The 23,134-nt window shown below is 43.6% G+C and overlaps 1 protein-coding gene across 2 annotated transcripts in view; it reads right to left on the reverse strand.

Moving 5' to 3' along the window:
- Positions 1-23,134, reverse strand: part of KIAA1328 (KIAA1328 ortholog) — a 239,458-nt gene that overhangs the window by 77,080 nt on the left and 139,244 nt on the right. For both annotated transcript variants that reach the window (XM_058171940.1, XM_058171941.1), the window contains exons 7-8: positions 17,814-18,487; positions 12,249-12,353 (exon numbers count right to left, since the gene is read on the reverse strand). In XM_058171940.1, the coding sequence (XP_058027923.1) occupies positions 12,249-12,353; positions 17,814-18,487 (779 nt within the window). The remainder of the gene's footprint in view (positions 1-12,248; positions 12,354-17,813; positions 18,488-23,134) is intronic.

Here is a 23,134-nt window from a genome sequence, read left to right on the forward strand (position 1 = left end):
AAGGCAGGACAAGAAACAACGGATGGAAACTAATCAAGGAGAGAAGCAACCTGGAATTAAGGAGAAATTGCCTGACAGTTAGAACTATTAGCCAGTGGAACAGCTTGCCACCAGAAGTTGTGGGTACTCTATCACTGGAGATTTTTAAGAAGAGACTGGACAACCATTTGTCTAAAATAATATAAGGTCTCCTGCTTGACCTGGGGGTTGGACTAGAAGACCTCCAAGGTCCCTTTTAAATCTGTTATTCCGTTAATTAATCAGTGGAAGGGCTTGCCTCCAGAAGTTGTGGGTGCTTCATCACCGGAGGTTTTTTAAAAGAGATTGGATTGTCTGAACTTGTATAGGGGTTTCTGCTTAAGCAGGGGGTCAGACTAGAAGCCCTCCAAGGTCCCTTCCAACTCTGTCATTCTGTTAAGAGTAAAACAGTGGCACTTCAAGGCAGAACCAGAAACCTACAGGAAAGTGCGGCTGCAGCTCCGGGAAAACGACAATCCCAATCGATATTCTTTAACGTCTCTTTGGCGATACAAAACTAGGAGGGCAGGAAACGGCCGCCGGTGCGAGTTCAGCAGCATGGCCATTTGTATAATAAGTTTTTTAAACTATGGTGTCGTGTCCCACTCCTCCGCTGACGGCCGGGTCAGGGAAATCCGAATCAGGCTTGCCTCTGCAGCTCTGCCAAAGTCCTAGCAAAGTCCTCAGAGCAGGCAGGAGACCAGTAAGTGACTTCAGCAAGTTAAGTTCGACTTTGCCTGACTCAGAGACTGCCAGAAAGCAGATCCTTTATATAGGCCATGGGGTGTGGCTCCATGACTCAGCACTCATTAAGGCCTGCCCCTCCCTTCCTTCTGTTGCCTCCACCTATCCAATCTTCTGATGCGAGGGTCACTCCAATCAGCTGTTGGTAATAAACCCTCCTCAGGCTCACCTGCTGTGGAGGAGGGGGAGGGGTCTAGCTGCTCCGTTTGCCTGGGCATGGAGTCAGGGCTGGGGCCGAGAGGTGCTCCTTCTTCTGCAGTTTGTCTGGGCATGGAGCCAGGACTGGGGCCGGGAGGCATACATTCCTCAGTGTTCGGGAGCAGGTAAGAAGGCCCCGGCTGCTCTGAGGGCGGGCAAGACACAACATATGGTTTTATGTGTATATTGCTGTTGTTTTTTATTATGGCTGTAAACCACCCTGAGTCCTTCGGGAGAAGGACAGTATAAAAATTTAAATAATAATAATAATAATAATAATAATAATAATAATAATAATAATAATAATAATAATAATAATAATAATAATAATAATGGCGAGCAAAGGGACTGCCAATAATGCCTTCCTTAACCAGGAGGAAAAAAATAAAAATAGAAATTCCTTGTCAACAGCAGGCGCCCCCTTTCTCTCGCCTGACGATCAGAAAGAAGTGGCACCACAAAAGAAATAAGTCTGAAAAAGCCGACATTTCCCTCCCCGCGAAGATCACCCTAACAACCTGCATTCCGAAGGCCAGGAAATTGCGGTGAAAATTTTCATTTTTGACATTTCCCGCTAACTAAAAATACCAGCGAGGGGAAAAGGGAATGGGGGGGCTGACGCTTCAGCGAGATGGCATCTCCTCCAGATACCCCCACATCGGAACAGCTGCCAAAGAATTAACGACGGCAGAAATGTTCCCAAGAGCCACTCTAACCAACAAAGGGGGAAGAATTGTAGATGTACAAAAAGAAAATGTTTGATGCCTGAGAATGAAGGATCGAGGTAGCAACCTGCCCCTCCACCCCCCGATTTGGGGGGGGGGGGTTAGAGATGGGTGCTGTTGTCCAAAATGCCTAAAGGAAAGGAGGTTGGGGGAAGGCCAAGCTTTCGTAGATAACAGAATAATAGAGTGGGAAGGGACCTTGGAGGTCTTCTAGTCCAACCCCCTGCTCAGGCAGGAAAGCCAGTATAGGTAGTCCTCGACATACGGCCGCAATGGAGCCCAAAATTTCTGTGGCTAAGGGAGGCATTTGTTAAAAGAATTGTCTCTCCTTTTTGTGACTTTCTTCACCATGGTTATTAAGTGAATCACTGCAGTTGTTCGGTCAGTAACACGGTTGGTTAAGTGAATCTGGCTACCTCATTGACTTTGTTTGTCAGAAGGTCACAAAAGGGGATGACACGACTTCAGATCACTGCGACCGTCATAAAGATAAATCAGATGCCAGCTGTCCAAATTTTGATGGTGCAACGGTCATTAAGTATGAAAATTACAGTGCAATGTAATTTCAAATGAGTTAATCTATAATTCCTCCAGAATAGAAACGACTCTACCGATAGCCGAGAATATTTGTAGGGTTGAACTTTGGGGTCTGTTGTGTCTGCGCCCCTTGAGCCGGGCCTGCTGCCAGAAAGCGATTTGGACAGTGAGGGGGACAGGCCGTCAGGACTTATCTCGGGAGCACCGGCTTCCCTGGCTCAGCTCCAGGAGCCAGAAACAGGCCAGGTGGAAGAAATAACAAGGCCTCTGTCCCCTGATTCTTTCCCACGCCTCCAGACCCAGCTGATGGCAGTCAGGACTGGCTGGACCCTAGGTTTTGTAGGCAGGAGAGGAGGGAACAACAGAAGCAGGGGTGGGGCAGGCCTAGGAAGTGCTGAGTCATGGAGCCACACCCCACAGGATATAAAGGCAGCGAGAGCTGCTGTGTCTCTTCGTAGCAGGCAAATCCACTGATTAAGATCTGAAGTTTGTTTCTGGGTGACTCATCAGCATCGTGGAAGATAACGGAGGCTCTTGGCAGACGCTGGCTATTCTGCTGCCAGAGCTGATAGTGACGGCTAATTAAGCCATCATTCGGATGGAGGCAAGGGAGGACAGAACAGGGTCCTTGGTGCTCTCCGAGCCTTGATCGCTTTCTTGCAGATATTTCATTGCCCACCTACGTAACCTCATCACTGCTCAAAGGGAGGAAGAGGAGGAGGAGGAGGAGGAGGAGGAGGAGGGGGAGGAGGAGGAGGAGGACTGTGAGGTCCTGGGTGTTCTCTGAGCTTGGTTGTTTTCTAGTGACATTTCATGACCCAACTAGGTAACATAATCCATGCCCATAGGGAGTAGGGTTTGTGGAGGAGGAGGAGGAGGGAACTGTGTAGTCCTTGGTGCTCTCAGAGCTCGATTGCTTTCTTCCAGATGTTTCATTGCCCAACTAGGTAACATCAGTGCTCAAAGCGAGGAGGAGGAGGAGAGAATTTTGCAATCCTTGGTGCTCTCTGAGCTCGACTGCTTTCTTGTAGACGTTTCATTGCCCTAGTGAACATTATCAATGCTAGAACAGACTGGGCCTTGCAGGGGGAGGGGGGGAGGAGGAGGAGGAGGAGGAGGAGATGGATGGAACCTTGCAGTCCTTGGTAATTTCTCATCTTGATCATTTTCTTGCAGTCATTTCATTACCCAACTAGGTAACATCATCAGTGCTACTGGAGAGTGGGGTCTGCTGGACTTCCTTTGGCACTGAAACCTCTACCAGAAAACAGCCAAGCTCAGAGAGCACCCAGGGCCTCTCCGGAGGGTCTCCGCTTCTTCCGTTCAGTAGGGCTTGTGTAGGGCAAGCTCCCAAGATACTCAGCCCCTTGAGAGCCAGGACACAGCCAAGGGGGCTTGAGCAATCCAAGCCATATCGGTCAGCTCCTAGGTAAAGCCGATTTATCCCAGGCTAGCCAAGATCTTCTGAGTAGAAATGAAGAGCTGTTTCACAATCGGGCCTGGAATCTGCCTGGGTGATAATCCGTTCTTTGGCTCCTCTTCAAATATGCCCCCCTCCCCACATTTCCTGGCCCAAGATATGCATATGTAAAAACGCAGCTGAAATAACAAGGGCAGAAGAGGGGTGGAGGAGAGAGAGAGAGAGAGAGAGCGAAAGAGAGAGAAGTTCAACTACCGCAGATGTCGGGAGCCCGCGCAGGTGCCGAGCATATTGCTCTCGCAAACTAATGTCTGCGGTGTGGGATATTCCGGCACGTAGCCGACCATCTGCGTGGGAGCCATGAAGTAGCTTTTCGAGATCTACAACTGGTAGATTGGTTTAGCTTTGGAGGGTACCTTGAAGTGCCTTTCACGTTACGGGCAAGCTGCGCCGAGTAATTGGGCGAGGATAAACCGATCCGGGGCGTGAAGCCAAGAGGTGAAAATATTTCACAGGCTTTACGTGTAAAATAATGAGGTTCGTGTTTACAAGGTTTGCGTGGACAATGTGAACATGTGAAATAGTTTACCTATTTGACATGTTCGACCCAAGACTTTACGTGTGCGCCACATTACAAAAAAGACAATGAGACTTTGTCCCAAAGCTGTTTTTGTTTTTTTTTCATTTATATCCCGCCCTTCTCCAAAGACTCAGGGCGGCTTACACTATGTTAGCAATAGTTTTTTTTTGTTTTTGTTTTTTTGTTTACATTTATACCCCGCCCTTCTCCGAAGACTCAGGGCGGCTTACAGTGTATAAGGCAATAGTCTCATTCTATTTGTATATTTTTACAAAGTCAACTTATTGCCCCCCCAACAATCTGGGTCCTCATTTTACCTACCTTATAAAGGATGGAAGGCTGAGTCAACCTTGGGCCGGGCTTGAACCTGCAGTAATTGCAGGCTTTGTGTTCTAATAACAGGCTTTACCAGCCTGCGCTATTCACCGGCCCAGTCTTCATCCATTTGTATATTATATACAAAGTCAACTTTTATTGCCCCCAACAATCTGGGTCCTCATTTTACCTACCTTATAAAGGATGGAAGGCTGAGTCAACCTTGGGCTTGGTGGGACTTGAACCTGCAGTAATTGCAAGCAGCTGTGTTAATAACAGACTGTTTTAGCAGTCTGAGCCACAGACTGTCTCTGTCTCTTTTTTTTTTCAAGAGACAACTGGACTTTCTGGTTTTTCTTGGAAGATATTTCGTTTCTCATCCAAGAAGCTTCTTCAGCTCTGATTGGATGGTACGGAAATGGAAGGATTGATACATTCCCCAGCGTTCAGTCAGAATGGAAGAAGCTTCTTGGATGAGAAGCAAAAGGTCTTCAAAGAAAAAAATGAGAAAGTGCAGTTGCCTCTTGAAAAAGCACCTTTGGGACAACCATGACCTCGATGACTGAGAATCTCCATAGTCATGTTGGGACTTTGGAAAAAGTGCAGAGAAGAGCAACAAAGATGATTAAAGGCCTGGAGACTAAAATACATGATATCCGATATCGGTCCGAACAGGGAGCATTTCACCCCTGCTCTGAGGGATCTTGGTGACCAAACCTCAATCAATCAATCAATCAATCACATTTTTCAGTGCCCTTGTTAAGTTTAGTCTCTAAATGAACGGTCGTAACTCAAGGACCATCTGTATAATTCTCACTCCTTGTAAGGGGACCTTACTTCACCAGATGCTGGCAAATCCCACCCATTCCCTCCTCTGCTGTACTTCCCACAGATAATAGAGAATAAACGGCAATTAGATTAGCTAATTGTACATAATTAACTGAAAATGAGAACTTAATTATAAAAAATATGTTTCTCAAATGGGGGAGGCTGGCCTTTTTTTGCTTTCAACCTGCAACCTCTCAGATGAGGAAGTTTAATTTTGTAAATACTTTTCACCTGCTTTTCTCTTACTTTTTTTCCCCCCTCTCCTTTTTTTAAAAAGAGAAGAAAAAAGAAGAGAAGAGAAAGAAAAAGAGAAGAAAAAATCAGCTAGGACGGTCGTTTAGGAAAGAATGTGAAAGAATCGGAACAAAGATGCTGCGTTCTTATGATGAGCAAAAGAGACAAAAAACACATCCTGGTTTATCTTAGAATATCACAATCCTGTTTCTTAACTACTAAACAAGGGACTTAAAAAAAACCAAAAAGCCAACAGCCAAAAAAAAATCACCTAGTCATTTTGGCTAATGAGTTTGCTAGTTTGCGAATTGTAACTTTTTTCTATTATAGGTGGTCCTTGAATTATGACGATAATTAAGACCAAAGTTGCTAAGTGGAATGGAATGGAATGGAATGGAATGAAATGGAATGGAATGGAATAGAATAGAATAGATAGAATAGAATAGAATAGAAATAGATGATAGGATAGGATACAATAGGATGGAATAAATAGAATAGGATAGGATAGGATAGGATAGGATAGAATAGAATAGAATAGAATAGAATAGAATAGAATAGAATAGAATAGAATAGAATAGAATAGAATAGAAAAGAAAATATGAAAATGGAATGGGATGGGATGGGATAGGATAGGATAGGATAGGATAGGATAGGATAGGATAGGATAGGATAGGATAGGATAGGATAGGATAGGATAGAAATAGATGATAGGATAAGATAGGATAAGAAGATAGGATAAGATAGGATGGAATAGAATAGAATAGAATAGAATAGAATAGAATAGAATAGAATAGAATAGAATAGGAATAGATGATAGGATAGGATAGGATAGGATAGGATAGGATAGGATAGGATACGATAGGATGGAATAGAATAGAATAGAAAAGAAAATATGAAAATGGAATGGGATGGGATAGGATAGGATAGGATAGGATAGGATAGGATAGGATAGGATAGGATAGGATAGGATAGGATAGGATAGAAATAGATGATAGGATAAGATACGATAGGATGGAATAGAATAGAATAGAATAGAATAGAATAGAATAGAATAGAATAGAATAGGAATAGATCATAGGATAGGATAGGATAGGATAGGATAGGATACGATAGGATGGAATAGAATAGAATAGAATAGAATAGAATAGAATAGAATAGAATAGAATAGAATAGAATAGAATGGAATGGAATGGAATGGAAATGGAATAGAATAGGATAGGATAGGATAGGATGGGATAGGATGGGATGGGATAGGATAGGATAGGATAGGATAGGATAGAATAGATGATAGGATAAGATGGGATAAGAAGATGGGATAAGATAGGATGGAATGAGATAGAATAGAATGAATAGAATAGAATAGAATGAGATAGAATGAATAGAATAGATGATGGATAGGATGGGATGGGATGGGATAGGATGGGATGGGGATGCGATGGGATGGGATGGAATAGAATGGAATAGAATAGAAAATATGAAAATGGAATGGGATGGGATAGGATAGGATAGGATAGGATGGGATAGGATAGGATGGGATAGGATGGGATAGGATGGGATAGGATGAAATAGATGATGGATGGATAGGATGGGATAGAATAGATGATAGGATAGAATAGAATAGAATAGAATGAGAATAGAATTGAATAGAATTGAATAGGAATAGATCATGGGATGGGATGGGATGGGATAGGATGGGATCGATGGGATGGAATGGAATAGAATAGAATAGAATGAGAATAGAATGAGAATGAATAGAATGAGAATAGAATAGATAGAATAGAATAGAATGGAATAGATAGAATGAGATAGAATGGAATGGAATGGGATAGGATAGGATAGGATAGGATAGGATAGGATAGGATAGGATAGGATAGGATACGATAGGATGGAATAGAATAGAATAGAATAGAAAAGAAAAGAAAATATGAAAATGGAATGGGATGGGATAGGATAGGATAGGATAGGATAGGATAGGATAGGATAGGATGGGATGGGATGGGATAGGATGAATAGATGATGGGATGAATCGATGGGATGGAATGGAATAGAATGAGAATAGAATAGAATGAGATAGAATGGAATGAGATAGAATAGAATGAGAATAGAATAGAGATAGAATAGATGATGGGATGGGATGGGATGGGATAGGATAGGATAGGATGGGATGGGATAGGATGGGATGGAATGAGATAGAATAGAATAGAATAGAATGAATAGAATAGAATAGAATAGAAAGAAAAGAAAATATGAAAATGGAATGGGATGGGATGGGATAGGATGGGATAGGATGGGATAGGATAGGATAGGATGGAATGGGATGGGATAGGATAGGATAGGATAGAAATAGATGATAGGATAAGATACGATAGGATGGAATAGAATAGAATAGAATAGAATAGAATAGAATAGAATAGAATAGAATAGAATAGAATAGAATAGGAATAGATCATAGGATAGGATACGATAGGATGGAATAGAAGAATAGAATAGAATAGAATAGAATAGAATAGAATAGAATAGAATAGAATAGAATAGAATAGAATAGAATAGAATAGAATAGAATAGGAATAGATGATAGGATAGGATAGGATAGGATAGGATAGGATAGGATAGGATAGGATAGGATAGGATAGGATACGATACGATACGATAGGATGGAATAGAATAGAATAGAATAGAATAGAAAAGAAAATATGAAAATGGAATGGGATGGGATAGGATAGGATAGGATAGAAATAGATGATAGGATAAGATACGATAGGATGGAATAGAATAGAATAGAATAGAATAGAATAGAATAGAATAGAATAGAATAGAATAGAATAGAATAGAATAGAATAGAATTGAATTGAATAGGAATAGATCATAGGATAGGATAGGATACGATAGGATGGAATAGAATAGAATAGAATAGAATAGAATAGAATAGAATAGATGATAGGATAAGATAGGATAGGATAGGCTGGAATAGAATAAGAATAAGAATAAGAATAATAACTTTATTGTCACTTTGAACATTCACTAATTGGCATAGATTAAAATGAAATTTCATTGCATACAGCTCTCAAAGGGTTGCATACCCCACCAAAAAGTAAGAAATTTGTTCAGTGAGTTTTGCCCCATTTTATGACCTTTCTTGCCACAATTGTTAAGTGAGTCACTGCTGTTGCTAAGTTAGTCCCACGGTCCTTAAGTGAATCCGGCTTCCCCCATTGACTTGGCTTGTCAGAAGGTTGCAAAAGGGGATTTTGCGACCCCGGGACACAGCAACCGTCAGAAATACGAGTTGGTTGCCAAGTGTCCTAATTTTGATCATGTGACCCTGGGGAGTCTGCAACGGTCGTTAAGCGTGAAAAAGGATCCCAGGTCCCTTTTTATGGGGCCACTGTCATTTCGAAGGGTCACTAAGTGAACTGTTGTAAGCCGAGGACCGCCTCTATTTCTTTCCTACACAACGGAACAAAAAACAAAAATAGACTTTTGACTTTTAACAGCACCGTCTATTCCAGGGGTCTCCAACCTTGGTCCCTTTAAGACTTGTGGACTTCAACTCCCAGAGTCCCTCAGCCAGCAAAGCTGGCTGAGGAACTCTGGGAGTTGAAGTCCACAAGTCTTAAAGGGACCAAGGTTGGAGACCCCTGGTCGAGTCGATCTGCATCAAGTTAAATTAAATAATTTAGGGCGTGTTCATCGGGTAACCTTTTGCAAAGCCGATGAATGAATGCAGGGAACAAATTTCGCGACATCCGTCACAACTGGCTGGCCCAGAGACGAGAGGGGATGCGTCAAGGGATGCTGAAAAATTGCTCCGGGGTCTCTCCGGGGCGGGGGAGGATGAGAAAGAATTGAAAAGACCCCTCATCAGAAGCTCTGAATAGCTTAATTCCTTAGATTATGGTAGCCAAAAACCAGGAGGTCTCCGGTAAACAGACTTTCAGACCAACAAATGTGATTATACGACATTGGTGTGTTCGTCAATCACCGTTTCACTGTGGCCGAGGTCCTAGAAAGTGCAGAGAAGAGTACAGGGAGTCCTCAATTTATGACCACAACGGAGCCCAAAATTCTTGTTGCTAAGCTGTTGTGTCTGCACCCCCCGAGCCGGGCTCCCTGCCAGAAAGTGACTTGGAAAGTGAGGAGGGAGGGCCGTCAGGACTTACCTCGGGAGCACCAGCTTCCCTGGCTCAGCTCCAGGAGCCAGTGGCAGGCCAGGTGGAAGAGATAACGAGGCCTCCGTCCCCTGACTCTTTCCCTCCCCAGGCCACACCTTCAGACCCAGCTGATGGCAGTCAGGCCTGGCTGGACCCTAGGTTTCGTAGGCAGGAGAGGATGGAACAACCGAAGCAGGGGTGGGACAGGCCTAGGAAGTGCTGAGTCATGGAGCCACACCCCACAGGATATAAAGGCAGCAAGAGCTGCTATACCTCTTCGTAGCAAGCAAATCAACTGCTTAACTAAGAGCTGAAGTACTGTTTGTTCCTGGTTGACTCATCAGCATCAAGGGAGATAACAGAGTCACTTGGCAGGCGCTCGCTAGTTTGCTGCCAGAGCTGATAGTGCCGGCTAATTAAGACATCGTTCGGAGGGAGGTGAGCATTAACATGTGTTAGGTGATTTAACTTAACGATTTTATGACCCTGTTGTGGTCCACCAGTAGCCTGCGGAGCTGGCAGCGGAGTTGGACAGTGAGGAGGTTGGGAGGACCATGGGCCACTCCTGGAGTCTGGGGAAGGCCCAGATGAGGGCTCTGTGTCGGAGGCAGAGATGGAGCCAGGGCCATCTGGGAGCGATGTGAGGACTCCGGAGCCTCCAGAGGTGGACAGCAGAGAGGCAGAGGAACAGGAGCAGCTGCCAGAAGGCAAGAGCAGCTAAAGCATAAAGGACGACTCAGGAGTAAGGCCAGGAGATGATTGGCCCCTCCCATAAGGCTTAAAAGAGCAGCAAAGGCTCTTGGGCTCTTTGTAGGAAAGCAACGTTGCTACATCTGTTTTAGTTGGCGTCTCTTGTTTCTGAACTTCGTGGGGCTTTGCCAAGAAAAGCCTTTGGCAGGGTGCCAGAGCAGATAAAGGTTTGTGATAAGGCCAAAGGGCTGTTTCTGAAGGACTTGTTTTGGACTTAATTTGGACTAAGCTGAGAATGAAGTAATTCTCAGCTGTTATAAAAAAATATGTTTTTTTAGGACTGATTGTGTCTGGTAATAACTACTTGGGCCTAGCTCACAACAGACTCTTCTTCCCAATGTTGTTAAGTGAATCACCAGAGTTAAACTAGTCAAACTTTTGTTAAGCGAATCTGGTTCCCCCTGTGGACTGTCAGAAGGTCACAAAAGGAGTTCACATGTCCCCGGGACTCTGCCAACATCATAAATATGAGTCAGTCCTAAAGTTTCTAAGATTGGATATCCCTGGACGCCACGCTATCAGTTAAAGCTCAGGAGTCATACCAGAGGTAATATTCAGCTGGTTCGAACCGGTTCAGACGAACCGGCAGCGGCAACCTGTGGGTGAGCCTGCCCACCCGCAATCCCGTCCTATATTGCTGTGTTTCTGATGCTGCACGCATGCACAGACAGTGTGCATGAGCGAATTACCGTGTTGTTTGATGTTGCACGCATGTGTGGATGGTGCGCGTGAACGAACTGCCATGTATTGTGACACCGTATGCATGCATGGATGCCACATGCGCACATTTCTGGTGTTGGGCAAACCGGTTGTTACAGTATGTGAAGCCCACCCCTGAGTACTTGTTGTGGTCCACCGGCAGCATGAGGAGCTGGCAGCAAAGTCGGACAGTGAGGAGGCTGGGGAGGAACATGGGCCAGTCCTGGAGTCTGGGGAAGGCTCGGACGAGGGCTCTGCGTCGGAGGCAGAGGTGGGGCCAGGGCCATCTGGGAGGTACGTGCTGCCTCCAGAGCCTCCAGAGTCGGACCTCAGCAAGGCAGAGGAACAGGGGGAGCCTGTTCCCAGAGCACGCATGTGCAGAGCTGCCAGAAGACAAGAACAGTTAAAATAAAAGGGACAACTCAGGAGTAGGGCTTGGAGATGACTGGCCCCTCTCATAAGACTTAAAAGAGGAGCAAAGGCATGTGGGTCTTTGCAGGAAGCAACGTTGTTAATTTTGAAGCTTTGTTTGATTCTGGACTCCATGTGGCTTTGCCGATTAGATCTTTGGCAATGTGTCAATGGAGATAAAGGTGGGTGATTATAGGGAGAGGAGAGAGAAATAGAAGATAGGGAGAGGTGGAGAGAAGAGAGGGAAGTAGAAGAGTGGGAGAGGGAAGTAGAGAGGAACAGGGGAGGAGGGGAGAGGTGAAGAGAAAGGGAGGGAGAGAGGGGAAGGGGGAGGGGAAGGAGAAGGAGATGGAGAGGATAGGATAGGAGTGGGGGAGCGAGAGAAGGAAAAAGAGGAGAAGGAGAAAGAGGGAGAGGAGAGGAGAGAATAATCGAATGGGAGAGGGGAGGAGAAGAGAAGAGAAGAGAAGAGAAGAGAAGAGAAGAGAAGAGAAGAGAAGAGAAGAGAAGAGAAGAGAAGAGAAGAGAGAAGAAGTTATGAACAAAAACATGAGCTTTACCTAGTAAAGCTCCTTGCACATCATAGAATATTCTGGCACACAAAAGGCAGTAACAGGTGAGCCAAGTCAGGACCTTACCTAAGGCCATCACAAATCCCGTTCATGGCCGGAGCCGAGGAGCCTGGTCCCATCAGCGCTTCCCCCATCAGCCCATCTTCCGGATTGCCAGCGCGGGTTTTAAACCTGCAAAGAAAACAGAGCCACTCCTCACCATGTGCAGGCTCAAATATTGAGGAAACTCCGCGTGCTTTTATCTCGTCTTTTTTTAAACTCTTATTTTATACGGTAAACATATTGAAAATCTTTTGAAATTACAGACGCATTTCTCTGAGAGGAAACACCACCAAACTCAAAGGAGGCAGGTGTCGTCGGGACGTTTCAGGATAAGCACCAGAGGGCAGGACAAGAAACAATGGATGGAAACTAACCAAGGAGAGAAGTAATTTGGAACTAAGGAGAAATTTCCTAACAGTGAGGACAATTAATCAGTGGAACTGCTTGCCATCAGAAGTTGTGGGTGCTTTCCATCACTGGAAGGTTTTTAAGAAGAGGCTGGACAGCCATCTGTCTGGAATGGAAGAGGGTCTCCTGCTTGAGCAAGGGGTTGGACTAGAAGACCTCCAAGGTCTCTTTCCAGCCTTATTCTGATTGATAAAACTCTTCTAAATATATCTTTCCCTGCGCCTGGAGAATGCTGGGAGTTGAAGTCCATGTGGGAGTTAAAGTTAACGGAGAAGGTGCGACTGAAAATGCTCAAGAATTGCTGGAAGCCTGGCACTCAGCCAAGTCAGCCATCAACAGGCAATTAGAGATAAACAACATCTACATACCCTTCGAAAGAGACAATAAAACAAAATAAAAAAAAAAGAGAACAAAAGACACTAGTAAATAAACATAGAGAAAACCCCACTTCCTTCTAGCCCTGGTGATGTTCCCTAGTTGGGTCATGAAACGTCTGCAAGAAACCACTAAGTTCAGAGACCATCAAGGACTAAACAGTCTCCTCCTCCTCCCATCTCCCCCCACCCCTTTTTCCTCTCCACAAACCCCACTCCTTTCTAGCACTGATGATGTTACCTAGTTGGGTCATGAAACATCTGCAGAAAAACCACTAAGCTCAGAGACCAACAAGGACCCCACAGTTCAACCCTGAGATACAGATTTTCTCTTTCTGTTGTAGAATGACAGAGAAAAAAAGCACTTGTGTCTAATAGGGGAGGAAACACCACTCTTTTGTATCACTGATGATGTCACCTAGTTGGGTCATGAAACGTCTGCAAGAAAACCACCAAGCTCAGAGACTACCAAGGACCCCAAGGACCTATCATAGTTGCCATTGGGGGTCTAATTAGATGCCAACACATAACGCTGCCTCTAAACCGGGGATCTCCAACTTTGCCAACTTTAAGACTTGTGGACTTCAACTCCCCGCTGAGGAAACCCCGTTGAGCGCTCTGAGCCCACTTGAAAAACAAACCCCCTCCCCTCCCCAGCCCTTCTCCCTCTCCTCTCTCCTTCCTCCCTTTCACTGAAAGTCCCATGTAGGGATGATTAAAGGTAAAAATCCATCTGCTCCTGCTTTGCTCTTTTTTTTTTTTAATTAATTTTTTTATTGCTTTTTTCTAACATTACAAACAGAAAAGAAAATACATTTATTCCACCCTTGTGCTATACATAAAAAAGGAAGATTTGGGTCTTCGGATATGTCCTCATGATTGCCAAAATCCACGTTCTCGAGGTACAGGTACCGAGGCGTCCAATTTTCCAAGCGCATAATCCACAAATGGTTTCCAAATCTTCCAGAAAATATCTTCTTTATACACACCACTTCTAATTTTAATATCACATGTCATTTTATCATTTAAAGCTAATTTCCACATTTCAGAATTCCACTCTTCTATTCTAAAAATCACATCTAGTTTCCAATATCTAGCTATTATAATTCTACCTATTATAATCATAATTCTAATCAATTCTTTTTCATATTTTGTTAATTCTATTTCCTTAATTACCAACAATAATATAGTTTCCACTCTCAATGTTATTACTTTCCCCATCATTTCAAATATCATTTTCTCCAATTGTTGCCCTCCTGCTTTGCTCTTGACCTTGGCGGGTGACCCCGTCCCCCCACAGCCAACTTCTCAAACACTGCAGCTCCGACAGTCTCTAATCAAACAATGGTTGGAAATAAACCAGAGTTAAGAGAGTTCAGGGCTACGGGGCGTTGGGGAGGGGAGAGTTTTAGCTCAGGGTGTGTGTGTGTGGCTACGAGGACCAGATTGCAGCTTAAAGCCAAGAAGTCGGTTCAACAAGATGAACGATTGAGGGAATGTGCTGCTATACACACACACAAACACACACTCCGACACACACGTGTGCATGGCAAGGGTTCTGCAGGTGTTTATTCCAACCCTCCAAACAGGTCCACACACTGCAAAAAAGATGTTGAGACTTTGGAAAAAGTTCAGAGAAGAGCAACTAAGATGATCAAAGGCCTGGAGACTAACACATATGAATTTATTTATTTTATTTAATCAAATTTTTTTAATATTTAATCAAATGAAGAATGAACGGTTGCAAGATTTGGGTTTGGCTAGTTTAGAGAAAAGAAGAATTGAAGGGAAATGATAGCAGTATTCCAGTATTTGTGGGGTTGCCACAAAGAAGAGAGGGGTCAACTTATTTTCCAAAACACCAGAAGGCAGGAGAAGAAACAATGGATGGAAACTAACCAAGGAGAGAAGCAACCTGGAATTAAGGAGAAACTTCCTAACGGTGAGGAGAATTAACCGGTGGAACAACCTGCCACCAGAAGTTGTGGGTGCTCCAACACCGGAGGTTTTTAAGAGTCTAGACAACAACTCATCTGAAATGGTATAGGTTCTCTCCTTCTTGAGCAGGGGGCTGGACTAGAAGACCTCCAAGGTCCCTTCCAGCTCATTCTATTCTATTCTAGGTTCTCAGAAAGTACCTCCATTGTGCAGGTTTGGATTCAGAGCTCAGTCCTAAAGGTGCTTTTTCAGGAGGCAACTGGACTTCCTTGGTTTTTTCTTCTTTGAAGACGTTTCGCTTCTCATCCAAGAAGCTTCTTCAGCTCTGACTGGATGGCGGGGAAGGGAAGGATTTATGCTCCTTGCAGACAGCTGGTCATTTGCATCCTTCTTAGAGAGAGTCATTGAGGCCACTTGGAGGTTTATCTGTGTCCTCGGGGTCACCCGAGTGGGGCAGATGGTTCCTGTAGTTGCAATTTTTTCCTCTGGAAATCCATTCCTACTCCCACACCATTCATTCATTCATTCATTCATTCATTCATTCATTCATTCATTCATTCATTCATTTATTTATTTATTTATTTATTTATTTATTTATTTATTTATTTATTTATTTATTTATTTATTTAATCACATTTATATACCGCCCTATCTCCCAGGGGACTCAGGGCAGTTTACAGCCCAATAAAAACATACATATGAATACAGAATAAAACACCAATTTAAAAAACTTATTAAATAAGGCCGAATGTTAAAAATTGCAATAAAAATAATAAAACCCCATTAAAACCAAATTAAAATTTAAAATTCTAGTCCAGTCCTGCGCAAATAAATAGGTGTGTCTTAAGCTCGCGGCGAAAGGTTCGAAGGTCGGAAAGTTGACGAAGACCTGGGGGAAGTTCGTTCCAGAGGGTGGGAGCCCCCACAGAAAAGGCTCTCCCTCTGGGCGCCGCCAGTCGGCACTGCCTGGCTGACGGCACCCTAAGGAGTCCCTCCCTGTGAGAGCGCACGGGTCGGTGGGAGGCAATCGGTGGCAGCAGACGGTCCCGTAGATAGCCCGGCCCTATGCCATGGAGCGCTTTGAAGATAGTTACCAAAACCTTGAAGCGCACCCATTCAAAGGGTCTTCAACCCAAATGCCAATCAGAGCTCAGTACGGTAAGACCCGCATGGTAACCGACACCAACGGGGCATACATGATTACCTAGAATAGCTCTAATGATGGCAGTCTTCCAATATTTGAGGGGCTGTCACAGAGAAGAAGGGGACACAACGTATTCTCCAAAGCCCATGAAGGCAGGACAAGAAGCAATTGTATTATTCTCCTTGACGGTGCTTTAAGAATGTGCAATGTTTTGATTTAATAAGAATTATCTTCTGCTGTGCACTTTATTCAGAAAGTCCCCAAAAGCGGACAAATTTCTCACTTAGCAATGCAGGGTGGATATAAACCAATTTTTTTAAAAAAAATAAATCAGTTTTTTTTTATTTAAATCAGATTTCTTTTTTTTTTAATCAAATTTATTTTAATAAAATGCTTTTGGAGTAAAAATCTATCTAAAGATAGTCTTCTATTTAAGATGCATTAATAATTTGAGTTTATTCAGCATGAAATGGAGCTTAGTTATGTACCAGATGAGGCTGTGTATATTCTGCAATTTTGGGACTGTCGGTGAGTCAACCGCGGGTCAGAGGAGGAGCCGCTGCGGGACAGAGATGGCAGTGGCTCTTTCAAAATGATGATTTCAATCGAGTTGATTTAAGTCAAGCCTTTTTACTAGTGGTTTAAATCATGGTTTAAATCGTGATTCAAAGAAAGACACAGACTTCAGAGGATCATTAGAACTGCAGAAAAAATAATTGCTACCAACCTGCCTTCCACTGAGGACCTGTATACTGCACAAATCAAGAAGAGGGCCGTGAAAATATTTACAGATTCCTCACATCCTGGACATAAACTGTTTCAACTCCTACCCTCAAAACGACGCTATAGAGCACTGCACACCAGAACAACTAGACACAAGAACAGGTTTTTCCCGAAGGCCATCACTCTGCTAAACAAATAATTCCCTCAACACTGTCAAACTATTTACTGAATCTGCACTACTATTAATCGTTTCATAGTTCCCATCACCAATCTCTTTCCACTTATGACTGTATGACTATAACTTGTTGCTGGCAATCCTTATGATTTATATTGATATATTGACCATCATTTGTGTTGTAAATGTTGTACCTTGATGAAGGTATCTTTTCTTTTATGTACACTGAGAGCCTTCATAAGAATTCTATTCTATTCTATTCTATTCTATTCTATTCTATTCTATTCTATTCTAATTCTAATTCTAATTCTAATTCTAATTCTAATTCTATTCTATTCTATGACTATCATTAAACATTGTACCTTATAATTCTTGACGAATGGATCTTGTCTTTTTATGTACACTGAGAGCCTATGCACCAAGACAAATTCCTTGTGTGTCCAATCACACTTGGCCAATAAAAAATTCTATTCTATTCTAAATCGACTTGATTTACATCAAATCCACCCAGTAGCAATGTCAGTTCAGGGCTCAATTGTGGCCGTAAGTTGAGGACTTACCTCTTTCCTGGTGTGGTTCTTTGAGCCTGCAAGTCAGGTAAAAGGACTCTGAAATTTCTGGGACAGCAACTGTGCTCTACCACAGAGGTTTCCAAACCTGGCAATTTTTTAAAGACCCGTGGACTTCAACTCCCAGAATTCCCCAGCCAGCATGTGCTGGCTGGGGAATTCTGGGAGTTGAAGTCCACCCGTCTTTAAAAGTTACTGAGTTTGCAGATCCCTGGTCTAGCAAAAACCGGTTTCTCATTCCCTCTTCCCCGAGCTTACCGGTGATACTCCCGCCTGGATTGCTGGAGCTGCTCTTGCTGCTGGAGAAGCTTGGCCTCTTGCTCCGCTAACAAATTCTGCAGACGCTCCTTCTCGATTTCCAGCTCAATTTTCTGGAGCAGGAGCTCTTTCCTTTTCTCTTCCGAGAAGTTCCGGCCCCAGTGATTGGCTTCTTTCGCTCTCGTGACATCGCCGGCCTTCGGCCTCTGAAGGTGCGGTGAGCCGAAATATTCCAAGGAGGATTCACACGGGACCCCCGGGTATCGGTCTCGAACGCGGCAAGCGTCTTGAAAAGACTCGTGAGGAGCCGAGTTTCCTAATTTTTGATGGAAGGGGCACCCTGGAAGAGGACAGCCGTTCCTCCTCTTCTCCCCATCAGGAGTTCTCCTAAGTTGGGGAGCCAACGGCCGCGTGGCTGGAGACGCCCCGTGGTTGCATTTATGGGGCAATCCGTTTTGCAAAAGACCACTGTTCTTGGCCTCCGTTTGACATCCAGGGATGCCGGCCTCAAGGACACCCCTATTCCTACCGGGTCGAGTTGAAGGTTGAAGACTAGGGCTTCTACGAGTTAAGTTGTGATCCTTATGCAAAGTCTGTAGTTTAGCGACACCAAGGTAGGAGCCATGCAGGTCTGAATCCGGCGCCAGCTGACCATGACCTCTCTGGCTGGACATCTGTAGACAAACAAGAAACGAAAATCACGTTCAGCTTCGACAATTCCAAAATAGCAGTGCTCCAGTATTTTTTAAAAAAATATAAATTGCATTAATTTTCTATTAACTAAATATTGTGTGGTCTGGGTATTTTATTTGCTTAGCAATACAGATTCTTAATCCCCGCCACTTTTTTCCCCCAACCACTGGTAAAATAAATTCCATGTTTGATAATATTCCGTGTTTTCTTTCTGTTTGATTTTCAATGCAAGTCTAATCCATTTATTTATTTATTTATTTATTATTTACATTTCTATACCGCCCTTCTCCGAAGACTCAGAGTGGTTTACAGCCAAGTTAAAAAGACATATACAAAAATTAAAGCAGAATATTTGAAATTTAAAAATCTGAATCCATAAGGCCGAATATTAAAATAACAAGTAATAAAACCATTCAATTAAAAATTACTCTTAGGCCGACCCTTCTCAGTGAAACAAAAAAGTCTTGAGCTCGCGCTTAAAGGCCCGGAGTTCGGGAAGAAGGCGTAGCCCCAGAGGCAGTTCGTTCCATAGGGTAGGTGCCCCCCCAGAAAAGGCTCTTCCCCTGGGGGCCGCCAGCCGAAATTGTTTAGCTGACGGAACCCCGAGGAGGCCCTCCCTGTGGGAGCGCACAGGTCGATGGGAGGCTATTGGCGGCAGTAGGCGGTCCCGTAAGTAACCTGGTCCCATGCCATGGAGCGCTTTAAAGGTGATCACCAACACCTTGAATTGCACCCGGAAGACCACCGGCAACCAGTGCAGCTTGCGTAGGAGAGGTGTTATATGGAAGCTCCGAGACGCTCCCTCTATCCCCCGTGCAGCCGCATTCTGTACCAGTTGAAGTCTCCCGGTGCTCTTCAAGGGGAGCCCCATGTAGAGAGCATTGCAGTAATCCAGGCGGGAGGTAACGAGGGCATGAGTGACCGTGCATAACGAATCCCGGTCCAGGAAGGGACGCAGTTAATTTCTGGCCAATCTAGTATCTTCCGAATTATCTCTTCGTCCTGAGGTGTTTCTTCATTTTTCCAATATTGTGTGAAGATAACCCTTGCTGCTATTAAGACACGTAATATTAAATACATACTTTTCTTATCAATTTTTTTCTGATATCAACCCTAATAAAAACAGTTCAGGTTTAAAGTCTACATCTTTCCCTACTATCTTTTCTAGCCATCTGTGCATTTTTGCCCAAGCCACCACATATGATAAAATGTGCCCGTTTTTTTATTGCACTTCCAACATTTGCAAGACATATTTTTAAACATTTTAGGTAACCTTGCAGGTGGCATGTGCCAGCCCTGTTTTAATATTTGAGGGGCTGCCCCAAAGAAGAGGGAGTCAAGCTATTCTCCAAAGCACCTGAAGGCCCGACAAGAAGCAATGGATGGAATCTAAACAAGGAGAGAAGCAACCTGGAACTAAGGAGGAATTTCCTGACGGTGAGAACAATCAGTAAGTGGAACAATTTGCCTCTAGAAGTTGTGGCTGTTTCGTCACTGGAGGTTTTCAAAAAGCCATTGGACAACCATTGGTCTGAGATGGTATAATCAGGGTGCCGTCCGCCAAACAATGTCGGCTGGCAGCCCCCAGGGGTAGGGCCTTCTCTGTTGGAACTCCTACGCTCTGGAACGAACTTCCCCCTGGTTTATGTCAAGTGCCTGATCTTCCGACTTTTCGCCGTGAGCTGAAAACGCACCTATTTATTCAAGCGGGACTGGCTTAAAAGTTTTATTAAATTTTAATTGGGGTTATTTATATTTTAAGGTTTGTTAATTGTTTTAAATTTTCGGCCACCCTATAATATGTCTTGTTTTAATCTTGTTTTTAATGTATATATTGTGTATTTTAAATGGCTGTACACCGCCCTGAGTCCTTCGGGAGAAGGGCGGTATAAAAATCGAATAAAATAAATAAATAAATAAAATATAAGGCAGTGTTGGTGAACATTTTCGGCATTGAGTGCCGAAACAGGAGACCACGCGAGCAGAAGGGCTGGAAACGAAAAAAGCAGTTCCTCAGCGGGAATATGTGCGCCGGGAAGCTGAGATTCTAGATTCCAGCGTGCGCATGTGTGCCAGGGAGCTGGTCTACTGATTTCTGGCATTCCCAGCTGGCTAGTGGGCATGTGCACGCCGGAACCCGAAAAAGCAATGGGTGATGGCTGGCATGCCTGGAGAGATGGCTCTGCGTGTCACTTCCAGCATGCTTGCCACAAGTTCGCCATCACTGGCATAAGGTCTCCTGCTTGAGCAGGGTGGGGGGTTGGACTAGGAGACCTATAAGTCCTCTTGATGGAAACCAATCAAGGAAAGATCCAACCTCTGCTGTCAGGCTGCATTAACAGAGAGATGTGATCAAGATCACACAAAGTATCAGTGCCAGTTTATGATACCTTGATAAGACATACTTGGAATACTGCATCCAGTTTTGGTTCCTAAGATATAAAAATAGGCTGATATTCTAGAACAGGGGTCTCCAACCTTGGCAACTTTGCTGGCTGAGAAATTCTGGGAGTTGAAGTCCACAAGTTTTAAAGTTGCCAAGGTTGGAGACCCCTGATCTAGAAGAGCAACAAAGATGATTAAAGGCCGAGAGACTAAAACATATGAAGAATGGTTGTAGGATTTGGATTTGGCGAGTCTAGAGAAAAGAAGGACTGGGAGGAAGGGGGACGTGATAGCAGTAGTCCAGTATTTGAGGGGCTGCCAGAAAGAAGAGGGGGTCAACTTATTTTCCAAAGCACCCCAAGGCAGGAGAAGCAGCAACGGATGGAAACTCATCATGGAGACAAGCAACCTGGAATGAAGGAGAAACTTCCTAACAGTGAGGACCATTAACCAGTGGAACAGCTTGCCACCAGAAGTTGTAGGTGTTTCATCACTGGAGGCTTTCCAGAAGAGACTGGACAGCCACCTGCCTGAAATGGTAGAGGTAGTCCTTGACTTATAACAGTTCATTTGGTGATGTTCAAAGGTTTACGGCGACATTGAAAAATGTGACTTACGACCATTTTTCACAGTTACGACTTTAGCAGCCTCCCCGTGGTCACATGATCAGAATCCAGATGCTCGGCAACCGGTTGGTATTTATGACGGTTGTCGTTTCCCAGGGTCCCATGATCCCCTTTTGTGACTTTCTGACAAGCGAAGTCAACAGGACAGCCAGGTTCATTTAACAACCGGGTCGCTAACTTATCGACTGCGGTGACTCACTTAAAGAAAGTCAAGAAAAGTCGTAAAATGGGGCGAAAGGCACATAATAAACATCTGACTTAACAGCAGGAATTTTGGGCTTGTAATTGTGATCGTAAGTTGAGGACTACCGGTATGGGGTTTTCTGCTTGAGCAACGGGTCGGACTAGAAGACCTCCAAGGTCCCTTCCAACTCCATTATTTTTTTGATTTTATTTTTATTGAAAAAGTTTTACAACAACAATTAAATTTTCCCCCCTCCCTCCCTCCCTCCAAAACCCCCCTCCCCCCCCGACTTCCCAGAGCAAACACAAGGTATAGTTCATTAAACAAACAGTCATACATTAAATTTTTAAAATCTAACACAATTATAATCCTTCTCTCTCACATAACCTGACTTCTTCCATTAAAATAAAAAACAACATCCTTCATTCAAAGGCAATCCGAAATTTCTTAATCTGATATCTATTTTGAATATAGTTAATCCAGTTCTTCCATTCATTTAAATATTTTTCTTGAGTACTGTCTTTCAGGAAGGCTGAGATTTTAGCCATCTCAGCCAAATTGGAAACTTTCAATATCCATTCTTCTATTGTGGGTAATTCTTTTTTCTTCCAATATTGTCCAATCAACAATCTTGCTGCTGTTATTAAGTTCAAAATCAGTCTCAATCACTGTACAGTCCATTGTTATTCCCAAAAGAAAAAATTGCGGTAGGAACTTTATCTTCTTTTTCAGAACATTCTGCATAATCCACCAGATTCTTATCCAGAAAGACCAACTCCATTATTCTGTTAAAATCTTGTCTATGGTTCCTTGGCTAGTTCTCATCCGTGGTTTATAAGGCAATTTAAAAAAACAACAACAACTAAGATACAGAAATGAAATGGTTTGATTATCAAGAGCCAGCGCATCTCCACAACCCATCATTTTCAAGCGAAAGAGAGGAACGTGCTATCTAATCTGCAATTTAATTCCGTCTACACAGGTACGATAAATATAAAAGCATCGCCTGCAGGAGCTGGAGTATAAACAAGGCACTTCAGCCTATCCAGGAATTGCGAGTATCTAGGGTTACATAAAATCAACTTGAAGTGTGGCGGGGAAAAAAAAGAAAAGAAAAGAAAAGACAAGCCGTTAAATGTTAATGTCTGAAAAATGTTTAATTTTGAATAACGGAGCCAGGAAATCCATTCAGCCCTCTTATAAATAGAGTCTGATTGGCCATTACACAGCAGGGAAGTCGAGGTAAAAATGTTTCACCTTGTACAGAATGGGATATTACTTAACTGTTGGAAATTTGAGTGTGTGTGTGTGTGTGTGTTTGTAGGTTTTCACGGGTATAGGTATGTAGGTCTTGGCGTATTCGGGTCTTTTCCCGTGTAAAGTTGAGAGTATCTCGGCGACGTTTCGACGAGTCTCACTCATCATCTTCAGGC

The sequence above is a fragment of the Ahaetulla prasina genome, chromosome 2 (genome assembly GCF_028640845.1).
Source record: "Ahaetulla prasina isolate Xishuangbanna chromosome 2, ASM2864084v1, whole genome shotgun sequence".
Classification (NCBI taxonomy): Eukaryota; Metazoa; Chordata; class Lepidosauria; order Squamata; family Colubridae; genus Ahaetulla; species Ahaetulla prasina.